General features: G+C 40.5%; 1 protein-coding gene across 2 annotated transcripts in view; it reads left to right on the top strand.

The window, feature by feature from the left end:
• ctnna2 (catenin (cadherin-associated protein), alpha 2) overlaps nucleotides 1–19,535 on the top strand; it is a 375,232-nt gene extending 355,697 nt beyond the window's left edge. For both annotated transcript variants that reach the window (XM_061741302.1, XM_061741389.1), the window contains exons 15-18: nucleotides 730–911; nucleotides 2,184–2,289; nucleotides 15,541–15,675; nucleotides 18,348–19,535. In XM_061741302.1, coding sequence (XP_061597286.1) covers nucleotides 730–911; nucleotides 2,184–2,289; nucleotides 15,541–15,675; nucleotides 18,348–18,635 — 711 coding nt within the window. In that variant the 3' untranslated portion in view covers nucleotides 18,636–19,535. The remainder of the gene's footprint in view (nucleotides 1–729; nucleotides 912–2,183; nucleotides 2,290–15,540; nucleotides 15,676–18,347) is intronic.
• Nucleotides 19,536–20,097: the final 562 nt, after the last annotated feature.

Raw genomic sequence — 20,097 nt, 5'->3', positions numbered from 1 at the left:
CCCGCTCTCCAGTCAATAGAATCGACCTAATGGAAACCAGGTTACTCTTCCTTGCACCTCGCCTCACTGACACAATGTTGAACAAATGCATTATTCATTCTCTGGTCTAAGAAGCAAGGTAATTATACATTTATCTCCCAAATAATACTGGGTCCTAACTGCGCCTCTGACCTTGCCACAAGATTTATGCCATTTTGGACCTGCCCTCAAAGGCTGCTGAGAGAGCAAATGTGTTCTCGGAGATGGAAAAAGGGGTAAAATGGATCTGCATTTTAAGGGTATAAGATGTCAAGGGCTTTGAAAAGGTCTAGTCATTAAAATCAAAGATTATAAACTTTATTTTAAAACGTTTCAAAGAGACAGGAATAAGCAGACTCCAAACTTTATGTTCAAGTTCTTAGTTTTGCGGAACAATTATAAAGAATACTAGTCAGAAAAAAAATTTACATTTTTACTTCCAGCTATTCAGCTATTATTCAGCAATTCTTTTGTATTGCCACCTTTATTCTTTTTCTAATAACTTATACCTTTTCTACACTCTTCCTCATTTACCTCTCACTCTCTCATATCCAGCCTCATCTTCTTCTAGCCTCACCCCTCATTCTGAGCCATCGGTCCAATTTCACTTCAATTTGAACCTTTTGAATTGTACACCTCCTCCTCCTCCACCTCCTCCTCCTCCACCTCCTCCTCCTCCTCTAACGCTCCTGCTTCCTGTGTTGCCCGTAGGCCATCATGGCACAGCTTCCCCAGGAGGAGAAGGCGAAGATCGCTGAGCAGGTGGAGAGCTTCAGACAGGAGAAGTGCAAGTTGGATGCCGAGGTCGCCAAGTGGGATGACAACGGCAACGATATCATCGTGCTCGCCAAGCAGATGTGTATGATCATGATGGAGATGACGGACTTCACCAGGTAAAAGTGACACCCAGTGGAAAATGGCCGTCATAAGTCAGTCAACGATGCTGTGTACTGTTAGATGTTTGTGGGGGAGTGCTGCATTTCTCTCATATTTAGAAAAAAGCCATCAGTTTTCCCCTAATTTTCTTCTGTCTGGGCTCAAATATCTGAGGAATGACTAAAGTTTGACCGTGCACAAGCCAGAGAAGCATCCCAGTTCTGACCAGCTTGACAGCAATAGGGTATAGGAAGAAAAACAAAAACTAAAGACATGTCAGTTATTACAAATCAGAGTCATGCTTATTCGTCAGTGTTTATTCCCACTAGGGCTGGGCGATATATCGACATTTTAATATATATCGATTTATTTTCAAACACGATATGGTACGAGACAATATCGTTTATATCGATTTAAAAAAAAAAATAAAAAAATTTTTACATTTTTTTTTTTAATGATTTTGATATAGCTTATTTTGTGACAAATTGACTTGAATGTTTTATTTGAGATTTGCACAAATGTTTTGTTATTTGCACAACTGTCAACCTCAGTGGAAAAGTCTGCCTGTTACTGTCTACATTGTATTAATTGCACAGTGTATTTTAATTTAATTGTTATGCAGGAAAGGGATATTTGTTTTATTTTATTCAAGAAGCATTTTTATTCTATATATAGAGGCAGTTTATTTTTATTTCATTTGTTTTATACATTTTGATATTGTGCAGACCTCTGTTAATAAAGGAACCTGTGTGACATTTGGCACTGCTTTGGGGGAAACCCCAATTAAGGCACAGAAAAAATATCGAGATATATATCGAGTATCGCCATTTAGCTAGAAAATATCGAGATATGACTTTTGGTCCATATCGCCCAGCCCTAATTCCCACAGTGCTTAAATTCCTCCACTTTTACTTTGCATTGACCCTGGTAACTGCTCGCAAACACGGTTGTCTCAGCTAAATTAATAAAAAGACATTAAACCTTCAAGGTTTTCTTTCTTCTTTTATTTGCAATTGTTCCAGTCAAAAATGATCCTGTTGTGTCCTGTTTTCACACGCATTGTTTCTTCACGCATCTCGTTTTCAAAGCGCATTTCTAGGCTTCATCATTAAGGACAGAGATCCACCCATTACCTGGAAAATTTGTTTTTTGTAGATATTAATACAAAAAAGCAGCAGCAAATTAGCTGGTGTACACGGAGGGGTAAACCGAGTCTTTTTAAAGAACCTCTGCATGTCCGCTGCGTCTGCAACTCATCTTCTTTCTTTTTACTCCCTGAATTTGAACAGAGGCAAAGGCCCCCTGAAGAACTCCTCAGATGTGATCAACGCAGCTAAGAAGATTGCAGAGGCGGGTTCCAGGATGGACAAATTGGCTCGCGCCGTTGCCGATCAGGTAGTTGTGCAATCCAGTCCGTCCCACGGTCCGTCGCTCTTTTTTGTCTTTTTTGGACTTAATGCTTTTCTGTCTGTCAGAAACTGTTCCTGACTTTGTCACGACAGCTTGGCAAGAGAGCAAATTTTGAGTTAGAGTAAGTGGGCATGGCAAAGGAAATCGTTATTGAGCGTATTGATGAACGTAGCTGGAGTGGTTGAGCGTTGTTGCTGCATGGCTTTTTCTCCCGGTGGTGCCAACACTGAGAGAGCAAGACAGCAGAACTAAGTTGTGTCTAATATAATTAGCTCCCAACCGAGGTGATGCATTCATTATCAGATGAGTACCTCTCTAAAACATGCTGACAGACCATTTTCAATATCTAATCAATCAGTTCGGTGCCGAGGGAAGATGGGAGGGAAAAGAAATAGGTGTTTATGCTGTGGAGGTGTGTTAATTCAGTGGGAGGCATTTCAAAGCACTCACTCCAGGTAATGCATAATGTTGTCTTTCATTTCTTCTGCGTCTAATAGAAACAAGGATAAAGTTATGCTCAGAAGTCGCTGATTTATTGAGGCTTCCTGTTGTTTTTGTAATTGCGACTGCTGTTAGTTTGCAAACTCAGAATAATTACCGTTGGTTTCAGTATCACACACTGAGCTTCTATCCAGCGTTGCTGAGGAGTATTGAACTTTGTGTCAAGTCTGAGAATCACAATAATGAAATATTTTTCAAAAATCTTTTGCTCTCTGTGAAGCGTGTCCATTAGTTTTGTTTTCAAACCTCTTTTAAGAGTTGTGTTTTTTCTCTTATTGTTTTTTTTTTTGCGTGTGGATGCTTCCAGACCACACAAATTTCAGCATCAGCAGATTTCTATGCTGTTCCCGGTACTCGCTGAATTATAATCTGTAGTCCTGAAGTCTCGTCAGCCAGAAATAACAAAGCACAAAACTAGAGTTAATTGAAAAAAGCCTGAGGGCGTAAATTAGTACTGCTAGGTTTTTCTGCAATAATTTGTTTAGAACCCTAACAACAACAAAAAAAGAATACAAATGAACGAGGAAAGGAATGGGTTAGCCCTCACGGACAGCAGGGATTCTCTGTGCTACTAAGGTTTGGAGTTTAGAAAATAAACTACCGGTACTAGTAAAAAATTGGCTGCCTGCTCCAATTGTAGCAGTGTTCTGGGTCCGTGTACTTCGCGGCCATCCGTTTTTTGTTTTGAAATGACAAAATAAAAACGGAAAACGGATCGTTATCCGTTATCCAATTTCGTTGATGTGTTTGAAAATCAAAATTGGGAATTAAAACAGCAAGTGGAAAACTCTTTGCTCTATTTCCTATTTGTTTCGCAGTATGATAGAGGTCAGTTTATGTTATTGATTGGACGCTGCAGCTGAACGGACTGTCACAACAATCACTGCAGTTTCCTGACGGAGTGAAGACAGAGATTACAGATTAAACTCATGTTTCACTCCCATGTTTCATATTTGATTTATTTTCTGTTTCAACATTAAAAAAAATCTAAAACTGTTCATTTTCAATCTGATCAACAAAAGAACCAGAAACAACTTTCTTCATTTATTACTGCGCATGTACAATCCCCCCATTTGTCCAATCCTTGTTTTCAGTATCCTTGGAAACGAATAGGAAATAGAGAAAAGAGTTTTCCACTCGCTGTTTTAATTCCCAATTTCGATTTTCAAACACATCAATGAAATCGGATAATGGATAATGGATAACGATCCGTTTTCCGTTTTCCGCTTTTTATTATCAAAACAAAAGATGGGGAACGGATTATTTTTTGATTATTTCTCTATTTTTATTTTGTCATTTCAAAACAAAAAACGGATGGCAGCGAAGTACACGGACCGTTCTGGGTCTGTTACAGTGTCACCCCTTTGCTTCTGTTGCTGCTTTGGTTTCCTATCGTGCTCCCCTCCCTTCCAGTTACCGTACCCTGCTCTCTCATTGGCTTTGACTAGAACGGCGAGCCGTCCCATAGTTCCAGATATTTGGCATGCTACTTATCTGCCTGCTGTCAGCAGCGGCTCTGTGATGTATCAGTGAGTGTCCTTGATGCATCTTTTGAGTTGTTCAGTCATAACAGCTGAGTGCTTAACAGCGTGCCAACTAGACGACTGGCAGATCACACGCTGACACGTCGTGACCCTCTACAGATGCCATGGCAAGTATTTGAGCGTACACAATGCAATGTAAATAAAGTAATCATTTATTTCCGCCTCTTTTCACGTCCACTTACTGGCCGGTTCTTTACAGTCTAAAACATTGAATGAACAGCTGCATTTTACTACGCCCCACTCGACCAAACAGCTGACTAATCAGAGCAGACTGGGCCTTTTGTCAGTGAGCCATGTGGGAAAAGGAATATAAAACAGCTTCCATAAAAACCAGATAGAAAGAAATGACAAGATCCGAGTATGTAAACATGCTCTTATAGGCAGCATAACAAATATATGAGTCTTATAAAGGAGCAGATACTGTACGTGGGCCTTTTTGAATGACCCATTACTTTCATCAGCTATGATCTTAGATTCCTTAGACCTGAAGAGGCAAAGCTCTTTACATTTTCCCTTTTTCATGCCTTTTTTTCACAATATGTGACTTTACAAGCTTTGTGCTGAATGTCAGTCTGTTTGTGTGGCTGTTACGCTTTGAGGAGAGCAGAAGGCCTCATTGTTGCCACTATTCTGCTCGTGCCACAATGTCCTGCTCCCTGGAGCATACTGCGTTGCATCGAAGAACAAATTTACAGTATATGAATACTTCTCCGCAACGCTGTCTGTAAAGAGGTAAGAAGTGCAAATGGAGGGAGATGAAAAGATAGATTTTTTTTTTCCCCTGCAGTAGTCCTAGAGGTAAACACGTCGCCTTTATATTACCAATATTACCATAAAAGAGGAAATTTATCTCTGTTTGCAGTCAAATATGTTATATAAAGTTAAGATCCACGACAGACAAGATGAATTCATATTTTTGTGCCTGTAGTGACTGTGTGTGTGTGCGAGTGTCACAAGGTAAATCACCCGAAGAACCCATGTCGGTATTAACAGTTTGCTGTAATGAAAAGAACAGGTGGCTTGCCATTTCTAATTTTTGCTTCAGCATTTCTTTGACCAGTTTTTCCTGAATATTCAGAGCCTTCTGCTGCACGTCTGGAAACACCAGAGCGTTATGTAGCACAAAACGTTTGATATGACCACCCTTTTCTCTAAATTGGCACCACGTGTTTGTTATGCAAGTCAGTTGGGGGGCATGCGTTTGTCATGACATTCTGCCACAAACTACCGTCAAGTTTAACAGAATTACACGACAAGCAGCAGAGAACTGATTAGTCGCCTTTGTGTTTGCATTCACACTTTTATGGTAGGTAATCCATGCTTGTTGAAAGCACTGTGGCACAACAATAAAAAGGAAAGGTCGCTACGGTGCTTCCATACAGCTTCCTTAAGTAGCAAACCTTGTCACCATAATTCCACATCAGCCCTATTGATGAACACATTTGAGGGAGAGGGCAATTCAGCCCGGAAAGACGGCAGGATGGGAAGCTCATTCATAGTCTATTAACCACAGCGTTTGACATAGAAAACCCATGGGGAACATCACCTCATCTCACTCCACTAACCTCTTTTTTTTTTCCCCTTCTCTTTTGCTTCCTTTCCATTTCCCTACGATGCCTGATCTGAAGCATTAGCTCCCAAATCCAATACTATTAAAGTCTTTATCTTATTACATTAAGACTGCTGGCATTCCTAAAACTGATCATCAATATTCTCAAAATGGTACGCCGTTTCTCTACAGTATCAGTTTTGATTTGTTTTGTTCAGTTTTTAATTAGACGAAAGCCAGGACAATATGTATTAGGACAATAAGATTTAAAGTAATTTTTTTTTCTCATCAGCTTTATTTCATTTTATAAACATCCATTCTTTTGTTTTGGAGTAAACATCTTTGTGTTTCGATGGAGCTTTGCAAACCTCAGACATGCTGCCATTTTCTTTGTATAGAGAACATACATATTTCCTCTTGGGAACATTTCAAATCAAGACGTAGCTCTTCTTCTTTTTATCTTTGTACTGTCAAGAACGTTATCATATCCAGTTAACATGCTAACTGAGGCCAATTAACTGAGATGCAAGTCTGACTTCTTTGCAGTTCCTCGTAGCTTTGAACAGTCTGACCTCGGGGTGAATTTACTGGGACACCCTCTCCTGGGAAGAATGACAACTACCTTGATTGCTTTCCAGTTGTAAATATTCTTTCCCACTGTATAATGAGGATTTCAATTTCCTCGAAATGTCCTTATAACCCTGCAATAGTCACTATTCTAAGCTCTTCACTGATGTCTTTCCTCCTGGGCATTGTGTTAACACAAACATGCTGCAGATGCGCAAACTGTCCAGACAATTGCTGATGATCAATTAACGAAGTGATTGTGATTAGCAGAACATGTCAGCAACTTACTGTTTTACATGCAAATACTATCAGTATGATCGTACTCATTTTTCTACACTGCTTCAGCTTTTTGTTAGAGTTTTTGATAAAAATAAATATAAGAAAGTGTAATATGCTGTGTTTTTGTCCATCTGAGGTTGCATACAAGACCAGATGAAACAAAAACATCCATAAAACACTGAGAGCTAGCTCCCACCCCCCTTCCATCACCAATATTGCCCCATCATGGACTCTTTCAAGCCACCATCCATCCCTCCCCTCTCAAGTCTGCTCCCAGTTTGTTTGTTTCCTGTGTCCTCACGATGCCTCATGGGTAACGGACGGTTATTCACAGACTGTGAAAAATCATTCTGAGTTAGAGATGGCGTAGTTTCTTACACTACCTTATAAGAGACTCAAGTATTTTGCGTTTTTTTTTCGCCTCCTATAGGCTTGCAGGTTTAATCACTATTACAACACAATTCAAGACTTATTCTTGTTCTTTTGCTTGTTTTCCTCCTTGTTTCTTCCACCATCAATCTTGTGTCTCCATGGCTATGTTCACACTGAAGCAAACGCCACCCAAAGACTTTTTTTCTTTTGACCTGAATCTGATTTTCTTTTGGCTGTCCGCACAACTCAAATGACAGAAAATCAGATTTTTATGTTGTTCCTAAATCGGATGTTTTCCAGGGCGACTTCAGTCTGAACCATCAGGTCGCATCTCATTCGTCTTTGACGTCACTGTTGGGTAACTCATGTCACAATTCTACACCGGCGGGATTTGCTTCAGTAAAGCCGGTCACATCCTGGTCCTCCACTCCTGGCTCTGATTCCTCATCCACACGTGTCTGTTCGGATATTGAAGCCATCGCTGCACACATGGCCAGTGTTAGAAAGTTTGCTCTCCTTTTCCTCATGTTTCTTCTCATCATCATTAGTTTTTGAATATGTCCACTTCCACGCTGCAGCGTTTTTGTTTACATCCTGCGTTTAACGTCACTCTGCCATCCTGCACATGCGGGTCACTTCAAAAGAGACGCACATTCACAGCGGAGTCGCATATAACCGTTCATTCGCATCAAAAATCGCTTGTGGTCGCTCTCGCCGCTTGCCGACGCCAGCAGAATTGGAGGGGGGGGGGGAAATAAAGTATATATATATATATATATATATATATATTGTCATGGAGCGATTGGAGTAGGACACAGATGCAGGAGATCAGAAGGCAGGAGTTCCCAAAAACGTGTTTATTTTAACAACAAAACCAAAGCGCTGCTGAGCAGGATACCAAAAACCAGACCGTGAATCAAAAACTATGGAAAAACCTTACGTGGAAAACACAGAGGGAGGAAACAGTTCGGACCAGCAGGGAGCAGGGAATGACAAGACTAGATATACACAAGGGTTAACGAGACACAGGTGCAGACAATCAGGGCCGATGGGAAACAGGAAAGTCAAACAAGAACTGAAACACAAAGAAATGGGCTTCAAAATAAAACAGGAAGCGACAAAACCGTGACAATATATCACATCTTGGGTTTCCTCTTTCACCATGGATTGCTCTTTGGGAAGCCGCCTTTATATTTCAGCAGCTGAGGAAGCGCAGGGCCCGGAACCGTCGGTCCATCTGGGTCCACAAAGTGCTGCGAACCCGGCAGCTCCACGGGGAATTTCATCATCTGACATCGGAGCTCTGTTTTGACGATGTTTGGTTTCTGCGTTATTTCTGCGTAGAAAAGAGTGTTTGATGCTCTCCTTAACAAGGTTGGTCCGCGGATCAACAGCAACTATCGACGAGCCGTTGGTCCCGGTGAAGCTGCAGTCTGTCTGCGGGGATCACTGACACACCGGGTAGTAGCGAATTTAGTCATATTGTTTAAACTGTGTTTTGTGATTAATAAACACTGTTTTTAATGATTTTGCGTCGGATTGATGTAGCAAAATTAAATTGTTCAGACCATACAGCTCCTCAACCATCAGTTACGTGTGTCCAATGAGCAGAGTTCAGACAAAAACGGCAGTCAAATCAGCAAGAATGTCAGTTTGCTGGATGAAATAGGTTAATTCCTGATAAAATAAGTTTGTGTGCGCACAGCTATGCTCAGTTGAATAAGTGTATCTTTGTACACAAAAGTACAATGTGCATTGAGGCTTTGGGAATCCCGGTCTGTGATTGGACGCTGCCTCGGCGTTGCTGCTGCTCATTTGCATAAAGTTGAGATTCTCTCAACTTCAAATTGACACTCGGGACATTTCCATCCCGACGCCTCCATCGCCTCCGACGCCTTTTGCAGTGAGCTTTCATAGAAAATTAATGGCAGCCAGAGGCCTATGACGCCCGTGACGCTTTTGGTGTGAATGCACGGTAAGACGCATATAAAATACTAATGGCAACAAACACAAAAAATCACATCTTGGCAAAAAATCTGAGCATTAAGACCTGCAGGGTGAACGCAGCCTAAGTTGCCTCCGCCATGATGTCCTCTGTAGCTCTGTGAGCAAAGCTCCGGGAGCCACGGTGAAGTCGTAGTTAGTGTGTAAACTATACTTCCTGAAATTTACAAAATTTTCATTCAAATTAAATTCTAACTGATGTTTTAACATGGAAAAATCTTGGGAAAAGAGATTATTAAGCATCATTAATCATTAATCTGCGCGGTAATGCAGACTCGCATTATGTAGTCTTTCCTTTTGGCCTGAAGATTATGATGTGGTTCTGCTAGGTACCCTAAGAAGTCACATGATCAGTAAATATGACCTCAGTGTAAACAGAAATGTGAATATACAGTAGCTGCTGAGAAAGGACCCGGTGGCTGCAACACGGCAAAGAAAACAGTGAGACGAAATCCACGAAGCTCTCCAAACATGTCGGAAGGAAGTAATGAAGTGTTGCTCAAAGCAGCATTACATCCAATATTATAAACTGGAAATAAAAGGGTACCACAATTAACACAGGATGAAAGGCGAGACCACCAGAACTCACGGTGCAGGAAAGGAAAGCATCGATCCACAGCAGACATGGCAGTGTGGGTCTGTAGAAACAGACCACGTGACCCTTCCTGCTTTTCTTCCTATTAACTTTTAATGCATTCATGTCAGCTTTAAATCTGATTTCTGTGTGGATTTGAAACATTTGAACAAGATTTGGAATGTTAAAAGGATGACACAAAACACTGGGGGTTTCTTCAGTTGTCAAAGCGAATGGCTTCGTAGCTTTGAATATGAAACGACAGGAGCAAAGCTCCCGCTGCCTGCTGACAGCAGTGAAGCCAAGCGTGACTGAGGTGTAATTAAAAGAACTGTAAATAAAAGCAGAAAGTAGAGTTTAATAGCAGCTGCTTGTGGTGGTGTTACAACCTGCCAACTTTTAATAGTGAATTTTTCCTGAGTGAAACGTTTCACCTGAGAATCATGAAAGTGGTGATTCAACCGTTGCAGATTTTTGCATCATTTGACGAAGCTGTGAGAAGTTTTGGAAAGTTTATGTTAACATACTTTCTTAAAGGTTTAAAGAATGAATTATGAAACAGCAAAATTGATGCTTTTTGAGGTTACTGATGTATGATGTTCACCTGGACAACATGCTGGACTGTAGATACAACACTGATGCTGTTTATAAGAAAGGACAGAGCAGACTTTACTTGTTAAGGAAGATTATGTCCTTCAGCATTTGCAGCAAGATATTGTATGTCTTCTGTTACATTTTTTATTTGCAAAATAAAAATGTAATAGATAACAATCTACACATATAAGAAAGGAAAACGAGTAAACGAAAGAAAAGGGAAAGAAGGGAGAAGGAAAAAATAAATAAAAGTAACCTAGAATTTAAGTAACAGGGCATCCTTACAAAAACACTTACATTCTCCCTGCACGCCTATACAGGTATATATATACCCAAGATAATAAGCAACTGTCAACTCCCAAAAGAGGGAAAACGATAGTGATAGTTAAAGAATAACCCTAAGAGTCGTTAAATATAATTGATATATTATATAATTGTATGTCTTCTACAAGTCTGTTGTGGAGAGTTTAACCACATATGGGGTCACCTGTTGGGGGAGCAGCATCAGAGCCAGGGACTTAAAGGGGACCTATTATGAAAAACAGGTTTTTTCTTGCTTTAACATATATAAAGTGGTCTCCCCTCAGCCTGCCGACTCAGAGAAGGAGGAAAGCAACCAAATTCTGCAGTGTCTGTACAGCCGCCCGGATGATCCATCCAGTGTGATGTGGCTTCTACATACCATTTAGATTCTGCTCACTTTCGTTACGTAACCAAAATGCAATTTGCATAGGTTGGCCTCTGATGCGTGAAGCCACGCCCACAACTAACTCCGCCGGCCGGAGCTTCCGCCATTTTTTCGTGGCGGTGTATCACGTCATTCAGGCAGCCAATCAGCACAGAGCCTTATTATCATAGCCCTGCCCACTCAGAATCCTGCATAGATAATGAGGTAAGAGAATGGGAAGATAAAAGACATGGCTGAATTTCTAATTTATTTAGCAAAAACAATCAAAAGCTTGTTTTTAAGACATTCAAACAAGGAATAAATACGGCTCTCTCTGTTCTGGGGACGGTTCTGGAGCTTCTGGAGCTGATTGTGCGAAGGAGGATACTTGATGAAGTGAAGATGATGGTGGAGAACCCTGAGCCGCCTCTTCACCACAGTGACTCAGCAGCAGAGTGTCTTCAGTCGGAGGAGGCTTCTTCAGATCCGCTGCGACACAGACCGCAACTCTCACTGGAAGACACTTAAATGTCTACTTCAACCATTAATTTCTGTTTGGAGATCAGTGAAGTATTTTTGAATTGAATTGAACTGAATTTGTATGACGACGTCATACCAGAGGGCATGTGGTCCTCTAAGTCCAGCTCGGTCCCACTCTCACTAACGTTGGTCCACAGAGCAAAAACGTAGCAGCTACACATCCAAAAACCTCCCACGGCTTCTGTTACATTCCCAGAACATGATGTCGTACACAGAAATGTGCTTCTAAGAAGGAAGGACAAGATCAAATGTGGCGATCAAACAGTTGGAGCACTTTTCAGTGTCAACATCACTGTCAAGCTTTTTCTGCTCCTTTTTTAGGATGTTTTTTGAAATGTTCCCCCTTTCAAGTTTTTTTCCTCTCAAATGTTTTGTCTATTCTTAACCATTTAACATGTTAGACATGTAAAAGCAAAATCATTTTTAAACATAAATGGTAAAAGAAGGCACGCTGGGAAGAAAAAGTGTCTATTTCTTAATTACCACATTTTTATAAACTCTTTGGGGGGAAATCAGTCACTCAGCATGAGATGTGATATTCTAACGTTTGCCAACATTTTCACATTATCTTTCTGATTAATAAAAATTGTATCCAATTTTAGACCAAATTATGCAAATAACTAACGGTGTAATATTTGAATTAAGGACATGTTTCCGGACTGTTGAGAGAAGCATTGAATCGAAACCAAAGCAGGTAACAGTCTTTTTTGACGAGTAAGTAAGGACTCGGTCGTCACTGTGACACATAGAGAGAGATGGAGAGTGCCGCAATGAGCCTGGCAAAGTAATGGCCCGTACGATTTATTAACATCAACGGGGAATCTGTGATAGAAGCGGGTAATTAGTCAGCGGTGCAACGGGGAACAGTTGTGTCACGGTTGCATCAAACGTGCGTGCGGCAGGAGTGTGAGGGAAGGAGTGTGTTTGAGGAAGCAGTGGTTGTTCAACGTGATGAAGCCAGGAGTGGTGATGCAGTGATAATGCCCGGGCAGAAGCACCCCCCTGCCTCCTCTGCTGAAAGTTTATGAAACAACCAGGTGAAAAATGAGGCAGGTGTTCCACAAAATGAATTCACCGAGCCTCCATTTTCTGGAGTTACTTTAGTTCCCTGAGAAGGTGTTGCAGCCCTAAAACCTACGCTCAAAATTCATCCACGATGTGCAGCTCGGTGAGAGTATGTACCTGCAGTCCCATAGCAACCACGGTGCAACATCATTAATTTAGCCCTTCAGTCCACCAGCAGAAACCTGTATTTGTTTTTTTTTCTGAGCGGCCGGTTAGCCCCTTCATCATCCACGGTGCTCTTTCAGCTTTGCTCTCCACAAATATAACGTCAATATCGTCCTTGACAATACAACATGTCTCCAGAAAGTTTACAAATTAGCTGAATTCAGAGTTCAAAGCCTAGTTCTCATGGCTGTAACTACAGCTTTAAAGTCAAAATTCCTTGAACTGCGAGTAAATGTGAGTTAAAGAAACAAACATTTCAGCAGAGAAAATCAAAGACTCGAATACTCCCTTACATCTGACCATTACCAGAGCTGGGTAGAGGAGCCAAAGATTGTACTCAAGTAAAAGTACTGTTACTTCAGAATAATGACTTGAGTAGAAGTAAAGGTAGTCATCCAAATAATTACTTGAGTAAAAGTAAAAAAGTACTTGGTGAAAAAACTACTCAAGTACTGAGTAACTGTTGAGTAACGTCTGATTTATTTATTTAACACAACCATTCACACAGACAAAAGTACAAAATAATCATCTTCAGGCAAATTAAATCAATAATATAATAAAATAAATTAAAATTAATAAAAAAATTAAAAATAGCTTAAATTAAAATAATCTTAAAGTAAATTCAAGTACTTTAATAAATAATAAAATAAATAAAATAACAGAATAAAAAAATAAATTAAGCACAAGTAGCACAAAATTTCAAGCCTTTGTACTTTTCTTTTTTAACCAGGCAGAACTAGAACAAACCCATGAACTCATAGAAACTCTGTGTGTGTTTGAGTCTGTGTATATGTGACAAAACATGCAAAAACAAACATTTTTTGCAAAGAATCACCCAGTGATGTCATGAGATTGACACGTACGTGGAGGATTAAAAGAAAAGTAACAGCTCAACGTAGCCTAATGTAGCGGAGTGAGAGTAACAGTTTCTTCTTCACAAATCTACTCAAGTAAAAGTAAAAAGTATAGTGATTCAAAACTACTCCTAAAAGTACAACATTTCCAAAAACTTACTCAAGTAAATGTAACGGAGTAAATGTAACTCGTTACTGCCCACCTCTGACCATTACTGAGGGGCAGTTGTGGCCAGTCGGCGCCATTTGTTTTAGCAGAGGAGGCGTTTCGTCTAAGGGGAAGAACAGGATGATAAAGACAGCTTCCGGTCCTATGGGACGGATATTCATGTCACAGCTTGATGTTGAACTTGCCCCCACCCCCCCCTTGTGCAAACCCACAAGACAGGGAAATGAGCTGTGCATTTTCCCAAGCAGCACCGCTGAGTGTCCTAGTTTGGACCATTTAATATTAATGGCAGGGAGAAAGGTGTTTCTCCAAAATGTTGCTCACACTGTTTAAGCAGCTGATGCAGTGTTCTTAACCCACTGGGAGCTTAGTGGGCCATAACTGCCGTCTGGACGGGGTCCAGATGGAATAAGAGGGGCAAACTGAGTGAGAGAGGGACATCCGAGGAGGTCGTCCTCTTATTCATGTTGCTCCATTTGCTGCACAGTATAAGTGGTCCTTTTGCTGCTCGAGTACTACGAAGTCCAACAAGACCAGGTCAGGGTTTCTTTATTTTGATAAAAAAAGAGGGGATAATGGTGGATTAAATAAAAAGAACGGTTGCCATGAAAGCAGATCTTTAAGTCTGTGAAAGTACATCCACCATTGATTGATCTGTTCTCTTTTTGTGCAGCACGCTGTGACAAGGATGTTTGATAGGAAATAAATTAGACTGGGAAACCTTGGTTTGTGTGCAACAAGCTAACAGAAAAATGGTTAAATAGTATTTCCTATGTTTATCGCAAAGACGTTGAGCGGTAAATTGCAATCCAGCAGGCTGGAGCCCCGTTGTTTTGGCAGTGGTTGATGCATTTTCTGTTCTGTTTTAAAACAACTTTATTCCCAAAGACCATAAATCCAGCTCCTTCAATTTTTATTTCAGTTGGGTTGAAATGGAAGACGGAGAGGGAGTCAAAGCTGAACCGTTGAGACGTTGAGGAGCGATGAAAAGAAAAGCTCCACTTTGTCAACAAATATATGAAATTCTTAAAAAGCAATATTTCTCAAAGAAAGACAGGAAGGAATTTTTATTATATCGCTCAGCATATTGTTAAACAATTGAAGGAATCAGGAGTAGTTTCAGTAGGAAAAGGGCAGCTGTGCAAACCAAAGATGTGCACTTGTGATCTCTCATCAATCGCTGATTCCACCACTTGGTCACATGACTTCAGGGTGAATCCTTGATCAAGACTACAACGCTAGGCTGCAGCTGCATTCAACTTCACTGGAAAAACAAGTAACGTCCACTGGGGGGGATCTGGGACGGACTGCCACTCAGTGGAAATGTGCTTTGTGGTCTGTCAAATTCCAGAAATGTAAAAAAAAACGACAGATTCTCTGTTTCTCAAGTAATTGGTCCCCATGTGGTCAGGAGCAAAGAAGAGAAGGGCTGTCGACACTTTTTATTAGCAACAAGTTGTAAAACCGGGGTCTGGGGTGAAATGCAAAGCAAAACCACACCCTGCACATGTGACAAAAGCCTTTACTGAGGAAGGAGAAGGCACCAGGACTGGATCAGCCTGAATTTCAATTTGTGGTCAGAGTTTGGGATGAGAAATGTGTCGGTAACAACACCTTTCAGTTGCATGACGAAGCTTGTACGTCAGTACAATACTGAAAATGGCTGAGAGAGGAAAAACCCAGAGGAACAAAGACCAAGCCATGGCATTTTGCTGTTTGGTGGAAATCAATGATTGTTTTTGTTCTACGTGTGCTCTTATAGTTTTTATTGTTCCCCCTTTTTTATGTTTAGTGCCCCGACTCCGCCTGCAAGCAGGATCTGCTGGCCTACCTGCAGAGAATCGCTCTGTACTGTCACCAGCTCAACATCTGCAGTAAGGTGAAAGCCGAGGTGCAGAATCTGGGAGGAGAGCTCATCGTGTCCGGGGTGAGTCCGTCCAAAACACTAGATTTGTTTCAACATCGCCAGTGTCATCGATGGGTTTTTAGTGTCGACTCGGCCCGTTTTAACATCGCTTTTATGCTCTGCAAAGGCGCGTGTACAAACCTCTCCGAGCTCATAAAATTAGATGAAGGGTCACGCAGATTAAGGCTGATGCTATTAGATTGCCATGTAATGATACCTGAAATGTGCACTACAGGCTTTTCTCCATTTGTGTTTTTCATGGCTTAGGAACTGTCCTATTATCTCCGACTGAAACTTTCACATGACATTTAAACTTTTTCACCACATCAAGTCAGTTTTTTTTTCTAACTTCTTTCTAAATATTTTTTGGGGACATAAATGTCTTTCAGAAATTCACAAACTACACTTAACAATAAGCTTGCAATTATGCAGAAATTAATTAGAAGTCTTAATTATTTGACAACCTTGATTATTTTCCTTTGAAAAATGAGGAGGTGCAGGATGATATGAAATTTAAATCGACTCACATTTAATTTTAAGATGCTGTTATTTAGCAAGTAAATAGTCCAACATAATTAATCCTTACAGGTAATAGATCCACTCATGAAAAACACCTTTGCGCCTACACACATGGTGCGTAAACCTCATTTAGCAAATAAATTAAGTGATGTATTTGCAACACACGTGATTTTCATCCCAATCAAGGCTGGTTGTGATGAGCTCATACTCTCATGATGAAAGTGAACACCAGGGAGATGCTTCCTGGCGTTTTCTGGGGCAGTAACCATTTCTTGCTGTATACACAAGTTTGAATTAGCATGTGTTTGAGGTTTTTCTGAAATCAGCAAAAGTCTACGAACGTGACAGAAGTATAAACGCAGCACATCTAATACTTGACAGGGTAATACAGCCAGAACACATCCAAGCTTGATTTACTGGGCAGTTTAATAAGAAGCTTCTAGGCAGTAAACTCAGCTTGAAGCAGTTTGGGCTCTTTTTATATCGAAAAGTGAATGTTGGATAGTCATTTTTGCAAAGAAACAGAACAAGCGAGAGAAGCCCACAGGGAATGTTGTGTAAACCTCTGACTGAAGCAGTAAATTTGACCAGGTGAGAGATGATGTCGATAAAGAACTTCTCAATGTCCTCATGTTTTGCTCTTGGACCTGAAATCAAGCTCCAGTAGGGGTGTAACAATATATCGTGCCACGAAATTTCGCGATACAAAAACGTCACAATACGTGTCGTGGAGGTGACAAACTGTATCGCGATATTGGGTTATTAATATTAATCTATTGTGTTGACTAGTAACGCGCATCCGACCGCGCGTGCCGACCGCGCCTCGACCGGCGGACCAAAATCTTACTCCGCTCAGAAGAAACTAGTACCGTTTTGCGGTCCCGATCACGGGACTCTTGGGAGGTTTTGAGCTCTGAACTTTTAAGTCTGGTGTAGAGTTATGCCTTACCTTATTAAATTAAACCTTTTTGGGGTCGTGAGTAGGATAAACACGGAGACAACTTCTGCTGAGTTCCAGTGTACTTTAATGCCCCTCAACAGTGTAGGATTTTAGAACATCAACACAGCACCTAGTGCCGTACTGTGGCGTATCACTCCGCCCAATCTAAACCAGACTAATCACTACAGATAAACTGACTAGTGTAATTATAGTCCCTGATTTACATCAGAATATAAAGAATATATTTATAAAATAATGAACCCTGAATTACAGAAATTACCTTCTTAACAAAAATAAATCTCCTCTTACACTTATAAGGTGAGCATGAATCAATCTTTTTTATGATGTAAAATTGTATGTATTTATTTACTTTTATTTATTTATTTAATTTTAGTTGTTAAATTTCTGGAAAAGAAAAAAGTCAAATCATACATGAGAGAAACTATTCAATTTGTGGCAAAATATTTTTACTTGTATGAAACTGAAGATGCATAATGCAAACCTGACATTTACTTTTAGTTCAGTTTGTGGAAAATGGTTGGCCTGGCTTTCTCTTTAAAACTTAAACAGTTATAAAGCATTACAAACTGTAACAATAGGGCAAACGTACAGTATTGTTTTGTATTTTGTGTTTTTCAAATAAAAGACAATTTTTTCCAGTCATTCCTCATTCAAGGTTGTTAAAAAAAATACTGCTATAATATCGTATTGTATCGTTATCGTGACCTCAATGTCGTGTATCGTACCGTATCGTGAGATTAGTGTATCGTTACACCCCTAAGCTCCAGTTTCATGCTTACCTCCGGTTGATTCCTTATAATTTCTCTGCACATTTTAGGACTTTTCCCTTCACAAGACGTGCAGCCTCTCCTGAGGCTTTTACCATTTCATAGCGGCCAGTTGGAATCCACACTCATTAAATCCAAACAGTTTCCTCTTCACACTGAGATGTGAAGAACCTTAAATGTCAGCCAAAGAAAACAGAAGGAGACAGAGGTTCACCTGACCTCTGTCTCTGCTCATTAAGACCTGCTAAAATAAGATGTCGTATGGAGAGCGCCGTGTTTTTACCTCGCCTAATTGCTCGTGGCAGAGCGAACCTCGCAGGTGCTTTATGTGGCTAACGCGTCCTGATGTTGCTGCTGAAAACCAAGAAGGTTACTGCCCTTTTTCTCCTCACGCACAAATTGACTTTCTGATCTTATCTCGTCCAATTGTGTTTACCTTCATGTAGCTGGATAGCGCCACTTCTCTGATCCAGGCAGCCAAGAACCTGATGAACGCCGTGGTGCTAACCGTGAAGGCGTCGTACGTAGCTTCCACCAAGTACCAGAAGGTGTACGGCACGGCCGCCGTCAACTCCCCCGTGGTGTCGTGGCGCATGAAGGCCCCGGAGAAGAAGCCGCTGGTAAAAAGAGAGAAGCCGGAGGAATGCCAGACGCGTGTCCGACGAGGCTCGCAGAAAAAACACATCTCTCCCGTCCAGGCTCTCAGCGAATTCAAGGCCATGGACTCCTTCTAAGGGTTTAAGAAAGAAGAAGAAGAAGAAAGAAAGAAATAAAGAGGGGGTGGGAAAGAAAAGGTCGTCATGGGAAAAAAAAAGAAAAACAACAAAACATGACAGTGAAAAGTTGGTGAAAAAGTTCCTTTTTACAATGTGTTAAGTCACTTCTGTTTGCTCTCTGTGTGCGTGGCGATACCTCAGGAGGATGCAGTGCGTATTAAACTGCCTTACTGTGGCTCCTGTCGACACGCCGGTCTCCATGGCTCACGGACAGCCAGCACACACCCAACAGTATTTATTGATCTTATTGTAGCTTAATATGTGACACAAAATGCTTCTGAAAATACTGAATCTAAAAACATATCAGAAGAGGAAGAATGGCATTTAAAGAAAGAAAAAAAAAAGACGTGGCGGTTGATATTCTAGCTATATCATTACTGTGCTACCGGCTGCGTGTGAACGCTAAAACTGAACGGTTCAGTAGGGGAGTCGCTATAGAGGGAGGATATTAGTCTGGATATGACACCTCTTGATTTTTATTTTTTATTTATTTATTTTTCAACTTGAATGTTAACTTGTAGTGCTAGAAATAACTAATGTTTAAGGTACGGGGAAGTATCAGCATCCAAGTAGTTTCCCACTTCCCAATTATTCTACTGATATAATCCATCGAGCATTTGCTTTTGTTTTTTCCTTTTACCAAAGCACACTTATGGTTTACTGTATTCTCTTTTGTTTCGTTTTTTTTAATTCCCTTTTATTTAATGATTACATCACTAACTATGATGACCCTGTTTGGAAGTTGTGTAGCATATAATATAGACAGAGAGGTTTGAGTAGTTGTGGTTGCTCAGAGAATAGAATCCCTGCATATGGTACCTTTATATTCACTCTTCTCTAATAAATTCCTCAACTTGACCCCCCCGAGCTTCTCGTGTTTTTTGTAAAGCCCTCCCCAGCTGCTACCGCACCACTCTGAGTCTTATTAATCTGACAAACCTGGCATTTCATGCTTATCAGAAATCTGCAGCTTAAGACGCCAGCAGAGGTTTAATCTTGTATAGAAATAAACATGTGTTACAAAATGCTTCACGCAAGCAGCGAACAAGATATCACAGCCCCACTTCAGAAACAAATGGACCACGGTGTGAAATTTAAATAAAAACAGACTGCAACAATTTGTACATTTCATTGTATTCATAACAGAACAGAAAATATACCAACGGTTAAAAGTAAGACATTTTTCCATTTCATGAAAAAATACTCACTCATTTAAAGGCAAGATAAAGATGGTAAATTCACATGACACTAAAATGAAGCACTCCCTTGAAGACAATTAGGTTAATTGGCAACGTGTCGGTGATGTGACCCGGTATAAAGGAGCACCATAAAGATGGGCAGGGATCCACCAGTCTGAATAAAACTATCTATAAATTGTAAAAGAATTCCTGAATAACAGTCCTCTGCATTAAAATGCAGA

This window comes from Cololabis saira, chromosome 1 (genome assembly GCF_033807715.1).
Source record: "Cololabis saira isolate AMF1-May2022 chromosome 1, fColSai1.1, whole genome shotgun sequence".
NCBI lineage: Eukaryota > Metazoa > Chordata > Actinopteri > Beloniformes > Belonidae > Cololabis > Cololabis saira.
Note: the sequence above shows the minus strand (reverse complement) of the source record. Positions and strands in the feature narration are given on the sequence as shown.